General features: G+C 36.7%; 2 protein-coding genes across 4 annotated transcripts; one reads left to right on the top strand and one right to left on the bottom strand.

Annotated features, from left to right (window-relative positions):
• Positions 1-382: 382 nt before the first annotated feature.
• LOC131298169 (developmentally-regulated G-protein 3) lies at positions 383-9297 on the top strand. Of its 2 annotated transcripts, XM_058323499.1 has the most exons (10): positions 384-602; positions 1789-1842; positions 2836-3009; positions 4769-4840; positions 5055-5114; positions 5791-5900; positions 6905-7204; positions 8147-8338; positions 8798-8849; positions 8952-9297. In XM_058323499.1, the coding sequence occupies exons 1-10, from the start codon at positions 561-563 to the stop codon at positions 9000-9002; spliced, it is 1107 nt and encodes a 368-aa protein (XP_058179482.1). In that variant the 5' UTR covers positions 384-560; the 3' UTR covers positions 9003-9297. The 2 variants fall into 2 exon arrangements, with proteins under 2 accessions (XP_058179483.1, XP_058179482.1); XM_058323500.1 differs by lacking the exon at positions 4769-4840 and having other exon boundaries at positions 383-602.
• A 301-nt stretch (positions 9298-9598) lies between these two features.
• On the bottom strand, positions 9599-17155 carry LOC131298168 (uncharacterized). Of its 2 annotated transcripts, XM_058323498.1 has the most exons (4): positions 16615-17155; positions 14599-14841; positions 13056-13152; positions 9599-9617 (listed from the first exon to the last, which is right to left on the bottom strand). In XM_058323498.1, the coding sequence occupies exons 1-3, from the start codon at positions 16789-16791 to the stop codon at positions 13105-13107; spliced, it is 468 nt and encodes a 155-aa protein (XP_058179481.1). In that variant the 5' UTR covers positions 16792-17155; the 3' UTR covers positions 9599-9617; positions 13056-13104. The 2 variants fall into 2 exon arrangements, with proteins under 2 accessions (XP_058179481.1, XP_058179479.1); XM_058323496.1 differs by lacking the exon at positions 9599-9617 and having other exon boundaries at positions 12929-13152.
• Positions 17156-18790: the final 1635 nt, after the last annotated feature.

The raw sequence follows: 18790 nt of genomic DNA, 5'->3' as shown, positions 1-18790 counted from the left end.
TCAAACAACCAGGTCGCCCGTTTGTCATCAAGACTTCGCATCTTGACCCTGAAAAGTGTATGAAACGACGTCGTAACGTGCCAATATTGGAATTACAATGTGAATTTGTTGAATTTCGAGCTCATACCGGTTTATATCCATGATTTAAACTGTTCATTTTGTAGATCTTGTCAAGAAGATAAACTACGTTGAATACCATATTAATCGATATCTGTTTGATACGTAATCTAAGATGATCAAAGAGGATTCTATTTCATGAAAATAGGTTGGGTTATACCGGATCGAACCCATTTACCGAAGAATGATAAACGTTTTCTGAACTCGTGCGTTGGAGTCGCGAGGTTAAAGAACCACGACCTGATACGTACCCCCACACGCCAGTTCTATTACACTCCTCCACCGTAGCTATAGGCTCTTCCTTCTTCAATCTTCATCGCACGACCCAAATTCGGAGTTCCAACAATCCAAAGCTTGTAGCGTAGTACCAATTACTAGTCTAAGCAGTCGGTACTTCGTGATCGAGTGAGGCGCACTCTCTCCTCGAGCTTCCAGCTTCAACAATGGCTACTGTTATGCAAAAAATCAAAGACATCGAGGATGAGGTCTCATCCCCCTTCTCTCTCCCTCTCTCTCTCTGCATATATCTACATCTGTGTCCATATATGTAAACTGTATGCATGTGTTCTTTCAACCGTCTCCCGAATTTCAAAACCCTAGCTGCTTTGCAGTTTGCATCCATATCGAGCCACAGAGAGTTTTTGTTTCCGTCTATTATTATTTCGGGTCAAATCTTCTTGGATAGTAGTTCTGCTTTTGTTTTTATGAGTAACCCAGAAAAATGTGGAGTTTTTCACCTTTACTGCTTTATCTATCACAAGCGAAAAAATTCCTTAGACATTGAAACCAATAACCTATTCCACTTATTGGCCACAAGGTCACGGCAAGTAAGAGTCTTTATTTCTGCAGGGATTTTTTCGAGAGAGGTACAGGTAACTCTCTGAAGAAAGTGACGGAATTCATTGAGCGCTGTTAGTCATTTATTATCAACGTGCTGGATTTTTTGGCCCTTTCATGTTTGTAGCACTCTTGTGTAGTGACAGCGAGCCATTCAAGTTGAAATGCTCGAGTTTTCAACTTTTTAGACTCATCCAAATACATACGCAGAAATTATGTAACCTGGTTTAGTAATTGGTTGAACTTATCGGGTCATGCAGCAATGTTGATAACATCCTAAATGTTAGCCAAATTCTATATGTGAAACTTTAGAGAAAAAAGTACGTTCACGTGGCTTCCTTTGGAAAGGAATAGTGTCATAAAAACCTCGAAAAACCAAATCCCTTATTGTTTCAGTCATCACAATTGAAATGGGAACTATTGGGTGGAGATAAAGAAGGGTTAACGAAGTAAAAGTGATAAAGTACCAAATGTCACCCTTTATATACTCGGCACGTATTGACTTTATATAGTACGTACAACATTTTCCTCTCTAATTGCGACGTTCTTGGGTTCGTCTTAACAAGAATCAAGTGGAGTCTCAGTCTTGTGCTGGTGAAATTGCCCCTTTCATTCTAATCACTTCTAGTAGATTGAATCCTTGCTGTTCGTGTGTGTTCTTGTGCATGTGTGTGCTTATGCGTGTGTTTCAGCCAATATTAGATAATTCCTTATGCAATTTTTGATGTCGCATTAGTGAATAGCATATGTTGCTCATGGCATACCAATATTTCTCTATTTGCTCATGGCTTGGTCTGTTTTAAGGATGTGACGTTTCTTTCCTTTTTAATGTAGATGGCCAAGACCCAAAAGAACAAAGCTACTGCCCATCATCTGGGCTTGCTCAAGGTATGCATAATTGTGTTTTCTAACATTTCTAGTGGTGCTGCTTTTTGTTTTTGTAGGGAGCATTCATTATATAATTACTTAGGACTCTGTTTTAGTACATTCTTTTAAGAAGAGTCTTGCTATTTGGAAAAAGGAAGCAACATTTGTACCGACTTTTCTTTAATACTGAAGTGTTGATTAAGATTTAGTGGTAGTATGTCTACTTGCAATTTCTTGCAGTAGATGCTCTTCAATCATTTTTAGTCATTGCCTGCAAGCATGTACTGTTAATAGTGTGCTAGTTTATCTATTGCAAGTTGAATATTGAATCTGATTTTCCTTTGGAAGTAGTGAGTGGTCTTGAATCTACCACGGTTTCTTTCATCTTCAATTGATTTCAGTAAACTGGAACTAGTAGTATACTTTCTTGTCCCATTTTGTTTGTCCACTTTTGACAATTGTGCCTTTGGATTTTTTAAATCTTTCCCATCTATCAAAAGATCTCAATAAGTTCTTTTAATTGGCTGGGAAAAAATTTGAAAAGCTATTTGCTAACACGACTGCTGAACTACCATTGCCTGATTTCAAAGATCTCAATTGAAGTTGCTGTGGTAGACTGCTAGTCACTTTTCTGAGCTACCATCGCCTGATTTCATGTGCTTTTACTTGATGTTCCGTTAAATACACGCAATCTTCTTTTAGATTTCAAAGATCTCACAGACAAGATTTTTGGCCCTTCGCACTAGTAGCTTTGGAGTTGGAAAATTAGAATTGGATATATAGATTTCTTTCTAGTTTTTATTCTTGCTCATTTCAGTTGGCATTAGTTTGTTTTTTTTCTGATGTATAGGTGCCTTGTTCTTTACGGGGGAATGCCCCTTAGAGTTTGTAGTTGGGTTTGAGCTTTTTAATAGAAAGTACTTATCAAAAAAAAAAAAATCTTCTTTTAGAAATTGTTATTGATACCTTTTTCGTTCTCGCTAATTTTGCATATTCCAATGCTTGTGATACTAGGCTAAGCTTGCGAAGCTACGGAGGGACCTTCTTGCACCTCCATCCAAAGGAGGTGGTGGTGCTGGGGAAGGTTTTGATGTTACAAAAAGCGGAGATGCAAGAGTTGGTCTAGTGGGTTTCCCTTCAGTTGGGAAATCAACGCTTCTGAATAAATTAACTGGGACTTTTTCAGAGGTGTGTAATCCTCACACTTGAATTCATAATTGTTTCCATTCTTTAACGGGGATACGAGGCAACACTGTATCTTAATATTGCATCAACTTTAACTTTCTGTGGGAAAGATTATTCCTTAATAGCTTACAGTGCATTTGATTTTTATATCGACGTTGTAGTTCAATTGAGATCTTAAGCATTTATGTTGTGTTACTTCTAAGTTGGTACTGAAGGGGAAAATTTTCAGTCTCATGTTATCCAATTAAGAGGAACATAGGAGATAGTGTTATACTGAGGTCTGGGAGTTAGATCTTTCTTGTCTAGTCTGTCCTTTGGTTTCCCATCTTTCCTGTTAGATTTTAAACACAGTGAAGTTCATATGGATAGGGTTCAATAATGTCATCTCTGTGTGTGTGTGTGTGTGGGACACACACTGAAAAGAATGGGATGCCTCTAATGAAAGATGTTGCAACATTAGTGGTGTGTGATGTGCGTAACCCACACTACAATTTTGGAGGAGATAAAGCAGCAATAGAGAGGTGGTCTGCTGTAGTTCTGGGCAAAATTATATTGGAGAAGGCACTATTCGAGTTTGGTGCCTCGAGTAATCTCCTCATCCAGTCATCTTTCTCTTTCTTCTTCCTTGTGTGAATAACCCAAGTACTATTCTCTAGTTTTGAGAGCTCTTGCCTTCGCGTCTTCAACGAAACCAACAGCCACCCCGCTGACTTTTTTTTATTGCTTGAATCCATCAAGTAATGACTAGACTAGGTGCTTCGATTCCCTAATTCCTCAAATCTTATTAGGAGCAGGATTGCCGATTTAGATAGTCAAAACGCATTGAGACAGCTTAACTAGAGGTGCCGGTGACCCATATTGTCGGTTACTGTTCCCTACGCAAAACACCACAATTCCTATTGTAGGCTGTTCTGCATGAGTTTATAGATTGGTTTATGGCTGAAATTGGCGTCAGTTAAGGGTTTTGCTGCTCCAAAACACTGCTTAGCATGAGATGTGCGCATGCCTAAAATTCTTAGGCTGAGCTTGGAGGTAATGATTTATGCCTTGTGCTGGGTTGGGCTGCGCTTGCACCCTCTTATACCTTAACATTTGTCTGGGTTGGCCTAAATCTTGTGGGACTTGGGGCGACAACCCTTGGATTGGAACCTCAGAGATATGCATGACAGGTAAGAATCTATACATCCTTGATCGACTCCTGGTTTACTGGCTCTTAAATTTGTAAGGGGAGGAAGTTTTCTTGCTGGGTTTCTGAACCCAATAGTGCATGCTTGATAACATCGGTGGTATTTTTGATGTGAGGGACCTGTCAAGTCTTGGAATTAATATTTAAACTGCCATGATTGTAATGGATCTTCATTATGAAGCATATTCAAAGCACGCATGGAAATCAAATTGGGAGCATGTAGTGTATAGTCCACATTTCAAATGTCCATAACTTTTACTTTTCATGATTTCGCTCCATTTCTGAGATGAAGCCAAGAGGGGACAAAGATAACAATTCCTGACCTATGTCGAAGAACTTGTTCTAATAACTGAAACAAATTTTCCTGCTTGGAAGTTGAAAGTTTTATTGGTTGGTATGTAATTTTCAAACAATACCATTTACTATCCAACAGGTTACTTTGTCTAAGAAGCCTTCTTCGCTTTTGGTTTCTTATATTTCTGTGTTGAACATTCAGATTTACAAAATTGCTTATAGACTTAGGGTTAAGGTTCTTGTTATTGTTTTATCAAGACCTTATGTTTTCCATGCTCATAGGTCGCTTCCTATGAATTCACTACATTGACTTGCATCCCCGGCGTGATCGTATATCGAGGAGCTAAAATTCAGGTACTATCATTCTCATGCATGTGTTGAAGGGCTTATCCTGGTCTTTGGTATAGTTTTCTGCATTAGTTGTGGCAATGTACATAAACAACATCAATAGATTGGTTCTTCGTTCTTTTCCCATGTTCACTAGTGATTAGGTACCCCTTGCACCGTATGATTCTCATTTTCCACATGTGATAATTGACTATTTTTTTATTGCTCTACTATCTGGCAGTTGTTGGATCTCCCTGGTATTATCGAGGGTGCTAAGGATGGTAAGGGTAGAGGGAGACAGGTAAACTATGACTATTGTTGTCTATCCGTTGTTTTTTCTTCCATTATTAGATATTAGATATTCATTGCTCTTTCTCACTGGTAACAAAGGAATCTAAAAGACTTATCAGGGTTCTGGTAATCATTGCATATTTGTGTAGTGTACCCGCGAAAGTATTGTTTTGTTTCCATTACTTGACCATAATTTCTGTCAACTTCTTGGGTGATGGTTGTTTCTGGTACTCAATGCAACAGCACTTCTATACTCTACCGAAATGTACTGAGTAGACACTGTTTCATGTCCATTGATTAATGAATTAGGCATATACACAGTATCACAGTTCCATATTCGTGCCGTTAGCTGCGTTATCTAGATGCATCTAACCCAAAAGAAGGCCAGCAGCAATGCTGAGTTTTTGGAAGATATGTTTCTCGAACCTATGTATGGTACTAAAATGTTTGGCAATTGGTTGCTATAGCTCAAAAAAAAAAAGGGTTTGTCAATCTTCTAATTGTCACGTATGGAAATCAATTGCAATCATTATCTTAGCATTACACAATGATTATCTGGATTTAGAAATCATCCTATCACAAATCCATTAGCATGTTAAAGATAACTTCTTTCAGATATTATTTATGTACAGTTTCTAATGCTCATTTATTGGATCAGTAACTCAGTATGTTTCATCAAAATCCAGGTCATCAGTACTGCAAGGACATGCAACTGTATTCTAATTGTTCTTGATGCAATAAAGCCAATAACTCACAAACGCTTGATAGAGAAAGAGCTTGAAGGATTTGGCATTAGGTGATTTGAAATCTTCCTTTTTTTTAAATTTGTTAGCTGCTTTGTATTCTAGACATAATGTATATCGACCTACCAGCTCATCCTATATTTTTGCTTCTGTAAGGTCTTCCTTTATACTTTTGATTCGATCTCTATTATGATACTGATGCATGTCCTGGGAATAGATTCATAAAATCTTGGGGAAAAGGTGGGGAAATGGCTGGGAGGGGAAGATAATGCTCCTTTTATCAAATGTTGCCCGTGGCATGGATAAAGTTCCTCATGAGTTTATGAGGAACTAATGTCTTCTTAAGTAAACAAACTCCTGTAATTACTGTTTATAGTGGATGATTCTCTGTTTATGCAGTTTCTGCTTCCCTTATTTCTTTATCTAATGGATATTGTTCGATTCTTCCCCCCTTGTTTCCCCTCCTTCTCTACTGCTTCTAATTCCTTCACTATGTTCCGTCGTCTGTTTGCATCACATTTTCAGGGCTGCTGTTTTATTACTGAGTATGAAGTGATAAGTATATGTTGTTCACTGATTGTTAGTTGTGCCGAAATGAATCAAACTTTGAGATTAATGTTCGAGTGGCATTCCTTTAATACTTAGCAGTTTATGGCCAAAATCTAGTTTTTCGTCACTAAATGCGTTATCAGGAATTCTGGACCATTCATATAGATGCAAAAATGTAGTATGTATTTTGGATCAGAAGTATCTTTCTATTTGAATTTTGGTTGTGTTCCTATTAGTAAATTTATCACAATATGCCAAATGATAAAACACCAACTCGCCTCTTTCTTCTCCCCCTTTCTACTACTTCAGAGACTTTCCATACTTGCTGTTCTGTAAAATGTTGTATGGGGTGGTCTAATCTAGTTACGTAAAATTGTATACTTCCCGAGCTACTTCAGTGTGTTAGAGCTGTAGACATTGTACTTACTACCTACAGGCTACAGCTACATTTTTGCTCCTATTTGCTCTGGTTTTGATCATTTTGATCGTTTTTTCTATCTTCATCCAGGTTAAACAAGGAACCACCTAATCTTTCCTTCAGGAAGAAAGAGAAGGGTGGAATTAATTTCACCTCAACAGTTGCCAACACACATCTGGATCTTGAAACGGTGAAGGCAATATGTAGTGAATACAGAATACACAATGCTGATGTCAATCTTAGGTGTGATGCAACTGCTGATGACCTCATTGATGTTATCGAGGGTAGTAGGATCTATATGCCTTGCATCTATGCAGTAAACAAAATTGATCAGATAACATTGGAAGAGCTGGAGATTTTGGATAAACTTCCTCATTACTGTCCAGTAAGGTAACCCCTTCGGCCCTTCCATAGACTACAGTTTCGTGAGTGTTCGGTTTGAATTGGAAAACATGAATATAAATTGGAGTCTGTAAGTAAATATTTGAGAATTGAGATGGTGTCTATGAAGTGAAACACCATCTTTTGAATGTTGTCTTCAGTTAGATGATTTCCTTTTTGCAGAGAAAGACCATCAGATGATGTTGCAATTGATTACTGAATTGTAAATATATACCTTTAATTTAATTTAATTTTTTTTTGTTTCATTTTCCTGTTATACCAGAAACCTGAATTCTGAAATTGTTTTGCAAAAAAATCTGGTCTGCGTATTCCATCTCTGTTCCAGTTTTTGTTTCTGTAAGGCATGCTTTTGAAAATTTTCACTATAATGAAACTAACTACAAAGACTGCTAGTTCGAACTTGCAGGTTATTGCAAAACGGCATATTCTCTCTCTCTCTCTCTCTCTCTCTCTCTCTCTTAAAAATCTATTTCAGTAATGTTCAGCTAAATAGTCAAACTGAATGCTGCATAAATTTTCCCAAACTAGCTACATTTGTTAAGTAGAGCTGCAGAGATACTTCCAAGACTAAAAACAATTGTGATGCAGTATGCTGTTAGTACATATGAAAAAAGAAATAGAAGAAGAAAAGGATGTTGTATCCTGTTGAAATTGTGTTAGAGCATTTCTGTATGAGGAAATTGGTAAACCGCAGTCTAACTCACGATGCCCTGGACATATGTTCCGTATTTTTACTTCACTTGCATCATGTTCTGATAACGGGGACATTACATTTAATGAATATTTGACAGTTGATATCAGAGTGGTGCTTTGCTATACTTCTTGTGCTGTTTCTGAGCATTATATCTTGGTTAAAAAATATTTGTTTCTACCTGCTACATTATTATTTGGATATGTATTTATTTTCCATATTGGAATGACTTGCTGCAGTGCTCACCTGGAATGGAACCTTGATGGTCTGCTTGACAAGATATGGGAATATCTTGCTTTAACTCGCATATACACAAAGCCCAAGGGTATGAATCCGGATTACGAAGACCCTGTAATCCTGTCATCCAAGAAGAAGACAGTCGAGGACTTCTGCGAGCGAATTCACAAGGATATGCTCAAACAATTTAAGTTGTGAGTCCTCTAAAACTATAATTTAACCCGACTTTCCTTGAACTTCAGACTGTGAACATCCATTAACGACAATTTGTGCATGAAGTATATATGGGTTCTATATTTCCGAAAGGAAGATTAAGAAACTAGAATTTATTTTTTGTTGAAAATGTAAAAATTGGCTTTGTGAAAGCAACATCCATACAGAAACGAGAACAAAAAATAGAATTATCTTTGCTTCATGAAGACCGAGAGGTGACGCTATCTTCTGTAATAACCTTCCATTTTTTATGAAGCCAGTTATAAAACTTGTGAAGTGGATCCTGTGGATGTGATTCAGTTACTGCACATGCAGTAATGGCCACAAATACAAGTGCTGTATTTTAGCTGGATATTCATCTCGGGGTTTTGAACCCTTCCTGGGGATTCACCCTACTCCCTTACTAAATTCTAACTTTATTAATTGGTGCATTGTTGCAGCGCACTGGTTTGGGGTTCAAGTGTGAAACACAAGCCCCAGAGAGTTGGCAAGGTAAATAGTGCATGCTTAGCCCATGTTTACTTGGTTGCTCTTATTTCTTCCGGCATATTGTATTTGTTTATTAACATTCATGTTTGGCACCTCAAAACACAGGAGCATGAACTTGAAGATGAAGATGTCGTGCAAATCATCAAAAAGGTGTGATGATAGTATTCTGTAGTTTTACATCAGTTGGTGGTGCCCTTTTTGGTGATAGGAATAGGCGGCAGTAGGTAAAGCTTACTTGAGTCGGTAAGCTTTGGCTCATGTCTTATTTTTGTTAGAGTTCTGTTTGTTTGATCTAAGTACAGCTTGATGTGTGGCTAAGCCATGTTGTACTAAAGCCTATTTTGTAATCGTTCATCTATTCCCTAGCTTGTTTTTAAGATAAATTTATGTCACAATACATTTGGTGAAACTAGATTTAGCTCTTGGTTTGAAGAACTTTGAACTCTGGTAACCTTTGGCTTCTCTTTGCTTTCAACTTTTGGATTCGCATAACATTTTTTGATCTCCTTGAAACTTGGAAGCTCTTACGTGATTGCTTTTTGGTGGTATGGTGTTACTACTTACTGGTGGTGTTTCATTCTAATTAAACTGGTTGTAGTCAAATGCAAAAATACGAAGCGATACAAGAGAAAGGATTCGCAAACAAATCATCGTTTCTTTTTCATCAAAATTTACCACCGTTGAGAAATACGGTATGTTCTCAGGAATCAACATGCTCTCGTAGGATTTGCATACGCATCATCGTTCCTAAAACTAAAAACAAGTGTATAAGATGCATGAATATAATCTTATACCATCCTTCTTTTGCCGTTTCGTTGATTTGTTTTCCGTTTGATCAATCCTGGTGAGCGATTCGACATTAATTCAAGAATTTGTCTTTTTCAATTGGACTGATTATATAAACAATACTCATGAAACATGCTACCTAATGAAAATAAGAGAAGACGACTTCATGAAATATAAAAGGGAAAATGCATGTGGAACACAACCATACGCAGCCGAGGGAGTTACCTAGTAAACTTCTCTATATCTAATTACGATTTTGATCTTTATCTAATTAACCTATGCAACATAGCCAAGAGGGATAGGATCATAGTTGTTAAAAACCTACGACGATACGTATCTTACAATTTGTATCGTCTCCTTCAGGGAACGATACTTATCCCATCGTGTATTTTTTTTTTTTGTATAAAAATCCTACGGTACGATAGCGTATCCTACGATTTATATGCGCATCCTAATTCTGTACGTATCCTACAATTACTTATTCGAAAAACGTCGGTCCTTATTTCAAGAAGCAGAATTCCAAATACATTAATCTAAGCCGTTTGATCTAATTATGGCATCTTTCAAACCCTTAATTTGATAGAAATTCAACCTCAATGTAGATCTTGTATAAAAAAAGAATCATACTTCGATTGTATTTTGTCATACTTTTCTTTTCCTAACAAAGGGAACATAAAGCCTTAATGTAATAGGCCCAGTTGAGAGACTTTGAAATTTTGCATCTTATTTTTTTATTTAAATGGAAGCATAGTTTGTTGGTGTTATTAGGTGTATCTACTTCTTAATTATATTTTAATTATGATTAACGTTGTTGAAACATAAACTAAATTTAGTATTTTGACAAAACTCCAATTGGCAAAACCCAAATATGATAGATATTATCGAAAAAGATATAAATAGTAGTTTTTAGAAACTCTAAAATATCTAGCTCTAGAATATCCTTGTAAAACTTCTAGAGTTTTTTTTTTTTTTTGTGAGAATTGATTTCAAGTGTAATTCTAGAATTACCTCAAAGTTTATCTTGTATGAAAATATCTTTGTACTAGAGTCTTTCATGGAGTAATACAAATAGGGATGAGTTCTAACCATTTTGTACCAATCCAAAAAAAAGTTTGAGTTTAAGTGCAATACAAACTCTTCTTCCCCTATTTAGTATTCTCCCTCATCTCCTACTCTTCCAGCAAACATATCTCAAGATATACGATACATATCTTGATACGAACTATAAGTGAAAAAATAATACACGATACGTATCCCAATTTAAAAACATTGGATAGGATAACTATTAACATTCTTGCGTATGTTTTTTCCCCTCAGCAAACACTTTATAAAACAATCCTGAAATGAATAGCTATTTGATGGCATATTCAAGCAAACAAGTTAAAAAAAATTACAACTCATAAAACTTTATAACTTATTTAATTTGTTTAAGCTTATAATCTAAAAAGCTAGTTTGTAAATGCTAGCATACAGGGCCACGCCACGTGATGCCTTCTCACGACTAATCACCTATTCACCCCATTTGTTTAATATCCATGCAGTATCTAGCTAGTATAGAGATTAATCCTAGATAGTCTGAGGAACAATTTTCATGTTGTACTTGGGAAAATATATGCAAAATTAATGAAATGTTGTATTTGGGAAAATATATGCAAAATTAATGAAATGTGCCCACACTCCTAGATAAGTATAGGTCATTTAGATATGTAACTTATCTGATCAATTGTCATCTCCTTCAAATTTTTGTTAAATGCATGTTCATCATTTGAATCTATCACAAAAATCCCATTTGAATTTTTTAGTTGTTATCCATTTATACCTCACTTAAGCCTATAAAAAGGTGATCACAAACTTTCATTCCATCACCCCAACTTAATTGGAGAGAGATAATTTGAGTGATGATGATGAAGAGAGGTTCAGCTACCATTGTTTTTATGTTAGTACTAGTTTGCATTGGTATGTGGATGACCAATGCCTTAGCCACCGAGGAAACCAAGTCTCACCTGCCACCATCCAAATCACTCGACGGCGCTGGATATGGACAGCCGTACCTGTACTATTCACAACTATACCCATACTATCCACCATACAACCCATACTATCCACCGTATAACCCATACTATCCACCATCTCCGCCAGCCAGTCAGAAACCGCCACCAGCCACTCCAAAGCCGCCACCAACTCCATTGCCACCGGTCACTCCAAAGCCACCACCGACGACTCCATCGCCGCCGGCCGAACAAAAGCCGCCACCAGCCAGTCAGAATCCGCCGTCTACTGGATACTTCGATCCAAGGAAATGCGGTGAACTTGTTGGCGATGTGGTTGGTTGCATTGCGACATATTGGGTTGGTGACTTTAACAAGGAGCATTGTTGCAGTATTTTCCAACAAGTGAGTCAATGTCCTGGGGGTAGTTCATTGATTTTGGGTATATATCCTCAGCAATGTTAGTAGCCGGTTAGGATTTTGTTTTCGTTTTAATCTCTCTCTAATGAGGTTTCATCACTATCATAGCTTGTTGATGAGATCTGTTTTGAATAAGTTAGGTTAGGAGTTTAGTTTCTGAATTTAATTAGTGGGACTTTTTAGCTAGGTGCATGGTAGGATATAGTATATAATTCGAGAATTCAATATATTAATCAGGATTGTTTTTCATGCTCTATGTATTTATTAATTTATTTTCCGATCGATTGAAAGCTTCGTGCCTGTTTAATTGTTGATTTCATAATGCTACTCCAGTAGCAAGCTAGGTTCCAATTTGATTATCCAAGCTAGGTTCCAATTTGATTATCCAAAAAGAACGCCAATCCAGTCATCAAAAAGTCAAAATGAACTAAACCAAACCAAACAATGAGAGAGGAAATCTCTGTTCTGTCCGGGATACGTTGTATTACTGCACTGTATCACAAGGAAAACGCTGTTCACTGTTAGTAATACATTGCATTACTGCGCTTTCACTATTGTCTATGAACTTCTTTCCAGCGCGAAAAAGAGGGTGATTTGTGCAACTTTTGCCTCGGTTATTCTTCTTCGGAGATTTCCTTCGGTTATTCTTCAGAGATTTCCTTCCCTTTTGCATTAGACTTAGAGCTGTAATCAACCCTAATTGATTGTTGCTATGGTGTATGATCCTCCTCCCATTCAGTTGTGTCTGCGAAAATTCTGATTTATTTGCACAGTTTGGTAAGTCATCTAAACAGTACGTAAACATGCATGGTAAAAGATTTGGCAGAGTCCTGCTAGTTTTTTGTTTACCCCCTTCAAATTTCCAGTTAACTATGGCTAACTGTTCCACAGATTTAATTTCCTTTTTCATCATAATTTACCACCGTTAAGGAATACCGTATGTTCACAAGAATCAACATGCCCTCATAGGATTCACAAACACATCATTGTTCCTAAACTAAAAACAAGTGTATAATATCATTACACGAAAACTTTTTAATTAGAGTGCAATTGATCCAGGAAGCTCATGCTTTTGCAAAGCAGTTGAAGTAGCTGAAAATGCTCCTCCTCGGCTGTGAGAGAAAGGGAAAAAATCATTAAAACATCCAGGCAAAACTCAACATGAGTTTACCATAACATATAGAGAAAACTAACTTGATATCGTTCTTGAGCAAAATGTTTACATGTCTAACCAATGCATTCTTATCAAATACTCAAAAAGGAAAAATCTTCACAAAGAACCAAATGGGACTTTTCATGTTTCATCAGAAATGCACCACTTTTTGTAAAAAGACTTTCAAATTACTAGTAAGTTACTACCAGGTGTCCTGGCCCACTCATGAGAGCCTTGATTAGTCCCGAACCTGAAAATAATTGGCTAACGGGCAAACGTCTAGTAGCTCCCCGAGTAAGCTACCAGAGTTTTTTGGCTGTGAGCTCAGAATGCAAAAATCCTTGCTCAAAGTGGAAAGGGTTCCATTGCGGTGGAGACCACTAGATACCTAGTGATCAAGGCCTGAGACAAACTTAGGAATTTGTTGCCTCCTAAGATCTCAGATTTGAAATCTCTTATTTGCTATCAACTCCTTTGAGGTCATTTCATATAGAGTTTTGCCCTGCCTTTAATTGGCCTTAAATGGGCGGTGGGATTGGTTTCTCGTCGAGGTGTGCAAAAGCTGAGTTATAAAAAAAAAAAGGCGATTGGTACAAGCAATTGTCACCACCATCCTACCTCATGCATCCCACTATCATCAATGTTCTTCATAAAGTTCTAACTACTGACTTCCAGTATTTATTCAAGGGCCCATAGTTCTATATTCCGAATTCCCATAATAGGTCTAAAGGATTGTGGGAATTGGAACAACGGACTCGACCCATTATTTATATTATGGAGCGTCATATCAGCCATTACTGTATGGAACACGTAGATACAGATGTGTTCGGAACCGTTAGATCCCACGTGAGGGGTTCACATTAACAAGGACCAAAATAATGACAAGTCTTTTTGTTTCTCATTACCAACCATTACCAACACCACCAACCAAGAGCACCAAACGTAATAGACGCTGAAACAAAAATACTGCTATGGCTTAGCACAGAAACTTATTAAAAAAACTGCTAGTTTCTTGATTTGAACTATTCACTGGACTAACTCACTCTCAATGTACAGATTATTAGCGGAAAAATCTGCTTAACTAAGAGATTAACAATCAGACTTCTAACCATCCATCTTTCTCTATACGTACATTTCAATAAGACTAAGACTCTTCCCGAATTTGACCATCAACCTCTATTTTTTACGGAGAATCTAAACATCAGAATTTTCTTATTCTCTTATTAATTTGCAACATATGCGATTCAAACAAGCAAGACTAATTAAATCTCTGCTAATAATGAACAACTTTGTACCTACTTGTAAAGCTGCTTTTATTGTGGTAATACAATTTTGGGATGGAACACCAATTGTATCAATCAGACAAAAACTAGTTCTTTTAACAAAGCAAGTAATGGAATCTTACAGTTGGAGAGTGGTTGTTCTGGTGGTAATGGTGATGATCACTGTGGTGGACGGTGGTTTTGGTGGCAGCAGAGGCGGTTGAGGAGGTGAGCTCTTCTTCATTGCCAAGACTAGCTCTGGATGCATCCCTCTTGTGATGTTTCCTCATTTCTCTGATTTTTGTGAAGTCCATGGAGTAGTCTGGCATTTCTCCATGTTGTTCCCAGTCCCCAAACTGGGGCACTGATAGCCATGGCTTGTTCTTCTGCACAATAAAGAAGAAAAAACTATACCCTTAAGTAACAATTTTTCAAATTCTCAATACAGAAAAATATATTGAATTGTGCACATATTTTTGTGAAAGGGAAAAAAGAAAGGTAAACACTGCTTAGATTCGTGGAGAGAATTCTGTCACATTTATTTTTACCGTTTACAAATCCCTCTTGAAGTCAAGATCCAAACAGGGCCGGTCCCGACATTTCAGAGGCCTAAGACGAATTTCGAAGAAGAGGCCTTAATTTTTCCTTTCGACTTATGTGCTGACCATACTTTTTTTTTTAAGTGTTTGTTTACAAAGGAAACCTAAGGAATTCATACAAAAAGTTACTATCAAAATGAGAATACGTGCCACATTGACAGAAACATATCACATTGACTTGTCCAAAAAAAAATAATAATACTTGTAAAAAAAAAAAATCACATTGAGCCACGATCATTCTGTGTACAAATATATACACACACACACCCCAACCTTTTGTTTATATATCTTTCACACGAATGTTGAGTATATTGAAGTGCGGAACATACAAGGGGCTACAGTGGGCTGTAGCCCAAGTGAAGTTCACATGAACCCAAAAAAAAAAAAATTCATCAGTAGGTTTGTAGCCGAATTAATTTTAGCCCAGCTCAATTTTTTCTTTAGCCTAACCCAACTTCTTCTCTTTCCTCGTCGGTGAGCTGGGGAAACCCGTACAAAACTTCTTCTCTTTCCTGTTTGCACCGATTTGTGGGGAGTATGCTTAAATTTGTACTTATATTGTTAAATGCAGAGAGTGCTTAGATTTGTTAAACACAGAGCATTGGTGTTTGATTTGTGTGCTTAGATTTTTACTGATTTAGTTGATGCAGAGCACTGACTAATGTGCTCAAATTGGTTTAAAATGTTAGTTCTTACAATCTTACTCTTTAGGTTAAAATTATAATGCATGTAGGAGGTCTCAGTTCACCACATTCCAATGCTGCGAAATGTTGTTATGTTTTGATGAACATTGGTCGGCATTTTGGTTCATATATAAATTTTGGGTTAGCCAGGGCGGAATCGCCCAGGGCAGAATCATTTCCTGGTTCCGCCCTTAGTATATTCTTGATATTTTGCATCTTTATTGTTAGTCAACGAAATTTGACAGGTCATTTTCTGACATTTTCATCTGAGGGCAATTCCTTCAAAATTCTGTCACTGCCAGATTTTTCTTCTGTCTTATTTGAATTTTCCGTCGGTAAGAGCAGATTTTTCAAGCCCAAAATATTTGACTAATCTCAAACTAACCCTTGCCTCTGTGGGGGAAAAAATATAAAATTAACCCTTTTACCTCTAGGCATGCCATTCTTTTTCCATGAATCAATTTTAGCTTTTTTCAAAGAGCTAAATCGAAACCAAAAAAAAAAAAACCGCATACCCAAGCTCATCGATAGGACATGCATCAACAATCAGAACGAAAAAGATGAGTAAAATTGAACAAATTACTCGAATATATCAACATTTAATGTCATAAAACGAAATTTTAACATCCGGGTAGAGATACACAACACTTATGTATGTATCTGTTGCTTGGCCAGATATGCTTATCTTTTAACTAAACTGAAGTCCTCTCTTTATGATGCCTGGAAAAATGTAAGAGAACCGAGGGTTTTTATTTAATTTCGATCTGAGAGAACAGAGAGTTTGAATCTGATAGCTAGTGAAACCAGAACAGAGTATATACAAATCTCATAGTGAAAAGGCAGAGAGAGAGAGAGAGAGAGAGAGAGTTTCACTTACCTCCTTTGGGTCTTCCATGCGATTCTTTGCAAGGAGGATTAGGCGTTGATATATATGCTTAGCAGATAGATATATGAAGAGAGAGAGAGAGAGAGAGAGAGAGAGAGAGAGAGAGAGGCGGGGGTGGAAGCAGTGTCTTCGGAAGGGGCGCAGTTTTGTGTATACAAGCTTGAGCATGTACCCCAATGATTTGGTAAAACACCATGCAAATGGTTCACAATTCGAGTTTAACAATTATTTTTTTTCTTTCATAACTATATTAATACTGTATAATTTATCTAATATCAATTAAAATATATATTCTTTCACTTTTTTCCTTTAACTTTATCATTTTTTTCCAGAGTTTCTTCCACCTTGGCAGTGGATAATCAGTTTTTTAACTCAAAATTGGATTTTGATCAAACTGATCAGTTTTTGTGCTGAAATTGGGTTTTAATCAAACATGGGAAGAAATTTGTTTCATGGTGATGAGCACCGAGAGAGAGAGAGAGAGAGAGAGAGAGAGAGAGAGATTGGTAGGGAGGATAGAGAAAGAAACAATATTTTAATACTTAACTTGTAAACAGTTGTTAGGTAGAAGTAAAGAAAGAACGGTTCATAAATGAAAAATACCTACTTATTTGTCTAATCTGCTGTAGCCCTTTTTTGGTGTCTTAAATATGTAAAATAGCTACAAAAGGTGATTTCCTATTCTGGTAAACTTGCTCTTATGAGCCAAGGGGCGACACAACGAAAATTTATTTGCACCATCACGTGATGTCCTAACACGATTATTCATTTCATATTTTTTGCGAGATTGATGAATACCAAATATATGGACTCCGCAAAAATATGAAATAAATTAAGGTGTTGAAACACTACATGACGATGCCTCGAAACCTCAAATTAATTACTCCGAGACAACATCACGTTGAAAATGTAGTAAATCTTTAAGGAGTAACCTATGATTGACCCTAATCCGTACGATCATAAACAAGTGATATTCTGTCGTACAATTGTCAATAGCCACCGGAAGTAGCAGACGTTGAGATAAACCCAAGAAATCCCATCTCAATGCATAGTACTATTCAAACCATTTTGTTTGTTAAAAAAAAAGAAGAAGACATTTTCATGCCTATATCTTACTACTCCATTTGTTTGTTTGTTATGAAATTACCTTGTTACCACCTTACAAAGATTAAAAAAATCTCCTAAATTCAACTTTTCTAGAGTCTCCATAGTATAATACATTAAAATAAGGACAAACTTAACATGAAGCCCCTACATATGTGGAATGTAAAATACTAAATGCCGGATAAGAAGTTGTTAGCCGCCATATCAATATGTTTGCAGAGATTACTACAAAATACTTTTCAATAATGTATATATAGATATACCCTATAGGGTAAAGTTGTTTAAATCTTTATTCAAAGTTTTTTTTTGGTCCCGAAGAATTGACATTTTAAATGGAAAAATTCTTTAAATTTAGGGCCAAAATAATAACTTCATACTTAGAAGCCTCATTATAAACACTTCCTCGGAGTCTAAGAAGATCGTTCATTAAATTATACACTGTAAGCTTAGAACGTCTCTGAATTCCGTTTGTTTATCTTTTGAACATTGATTAGATTAAGAGAAGTTTACAAGTTTAACGAATTTCAGAGCATTTTTCCTCCTTATTTACATTATTACATTACATGAAAGTAGATTTAGTGAATATCTGATTTTTAAAGGATAGAGCGCATCCGATTCAAAAGTCCTTTCCTAAACCCATTTCCGTTCCGTTGCTGAAAGATAGAGAGAAGCTTTCTAAATGAGATTGAGTTCCACGAATATGTAGGCTAGAAAGATGCTATGTGCTGCTAGTCTATCTATTTGTGCATCAAGTTTGAAGAAGATCTCAATCTATAATGAAGAAATGATAGTAGCTCGTTGTTTTATAGGCTTTATCATATTCAGTCGAAAGAGTTTAGGTAACACTTTCAAAGTGACTCTCGACGGGAGAATCCAGGCTATTCAGGAAGAATCGCAACAATTCCTCAATCCTAACGAAGTATTTCCTCCGGAATCCAATGAACAATAATGATTACTTAGGATCAGCTAGTAGAATCATTACCAATGGCACGCTGTGCGCCTAAGTGCGAAAAGACAGTGCAAACTTTGTTATGCCGAAACCTAAGCAACACTTCCAAATGCC

Source organism: Rhododendron vialii, chromosome 8a (genome assembly GCF_030253575.1).
Source record: "Rhododendron vialii isolate Sample 1 chromosome 8a, ASM3025357v1".
Lineage (NCBI taxonomy): Eukaryota > Viridiplantae > Streptophyta > Magnoliopsida > Ericales > Ericaceae > Rhododendron > Rhododendron vialii.
This window is presented reverse-complemented; position numbering and strand designations above follow the sequence as displayed.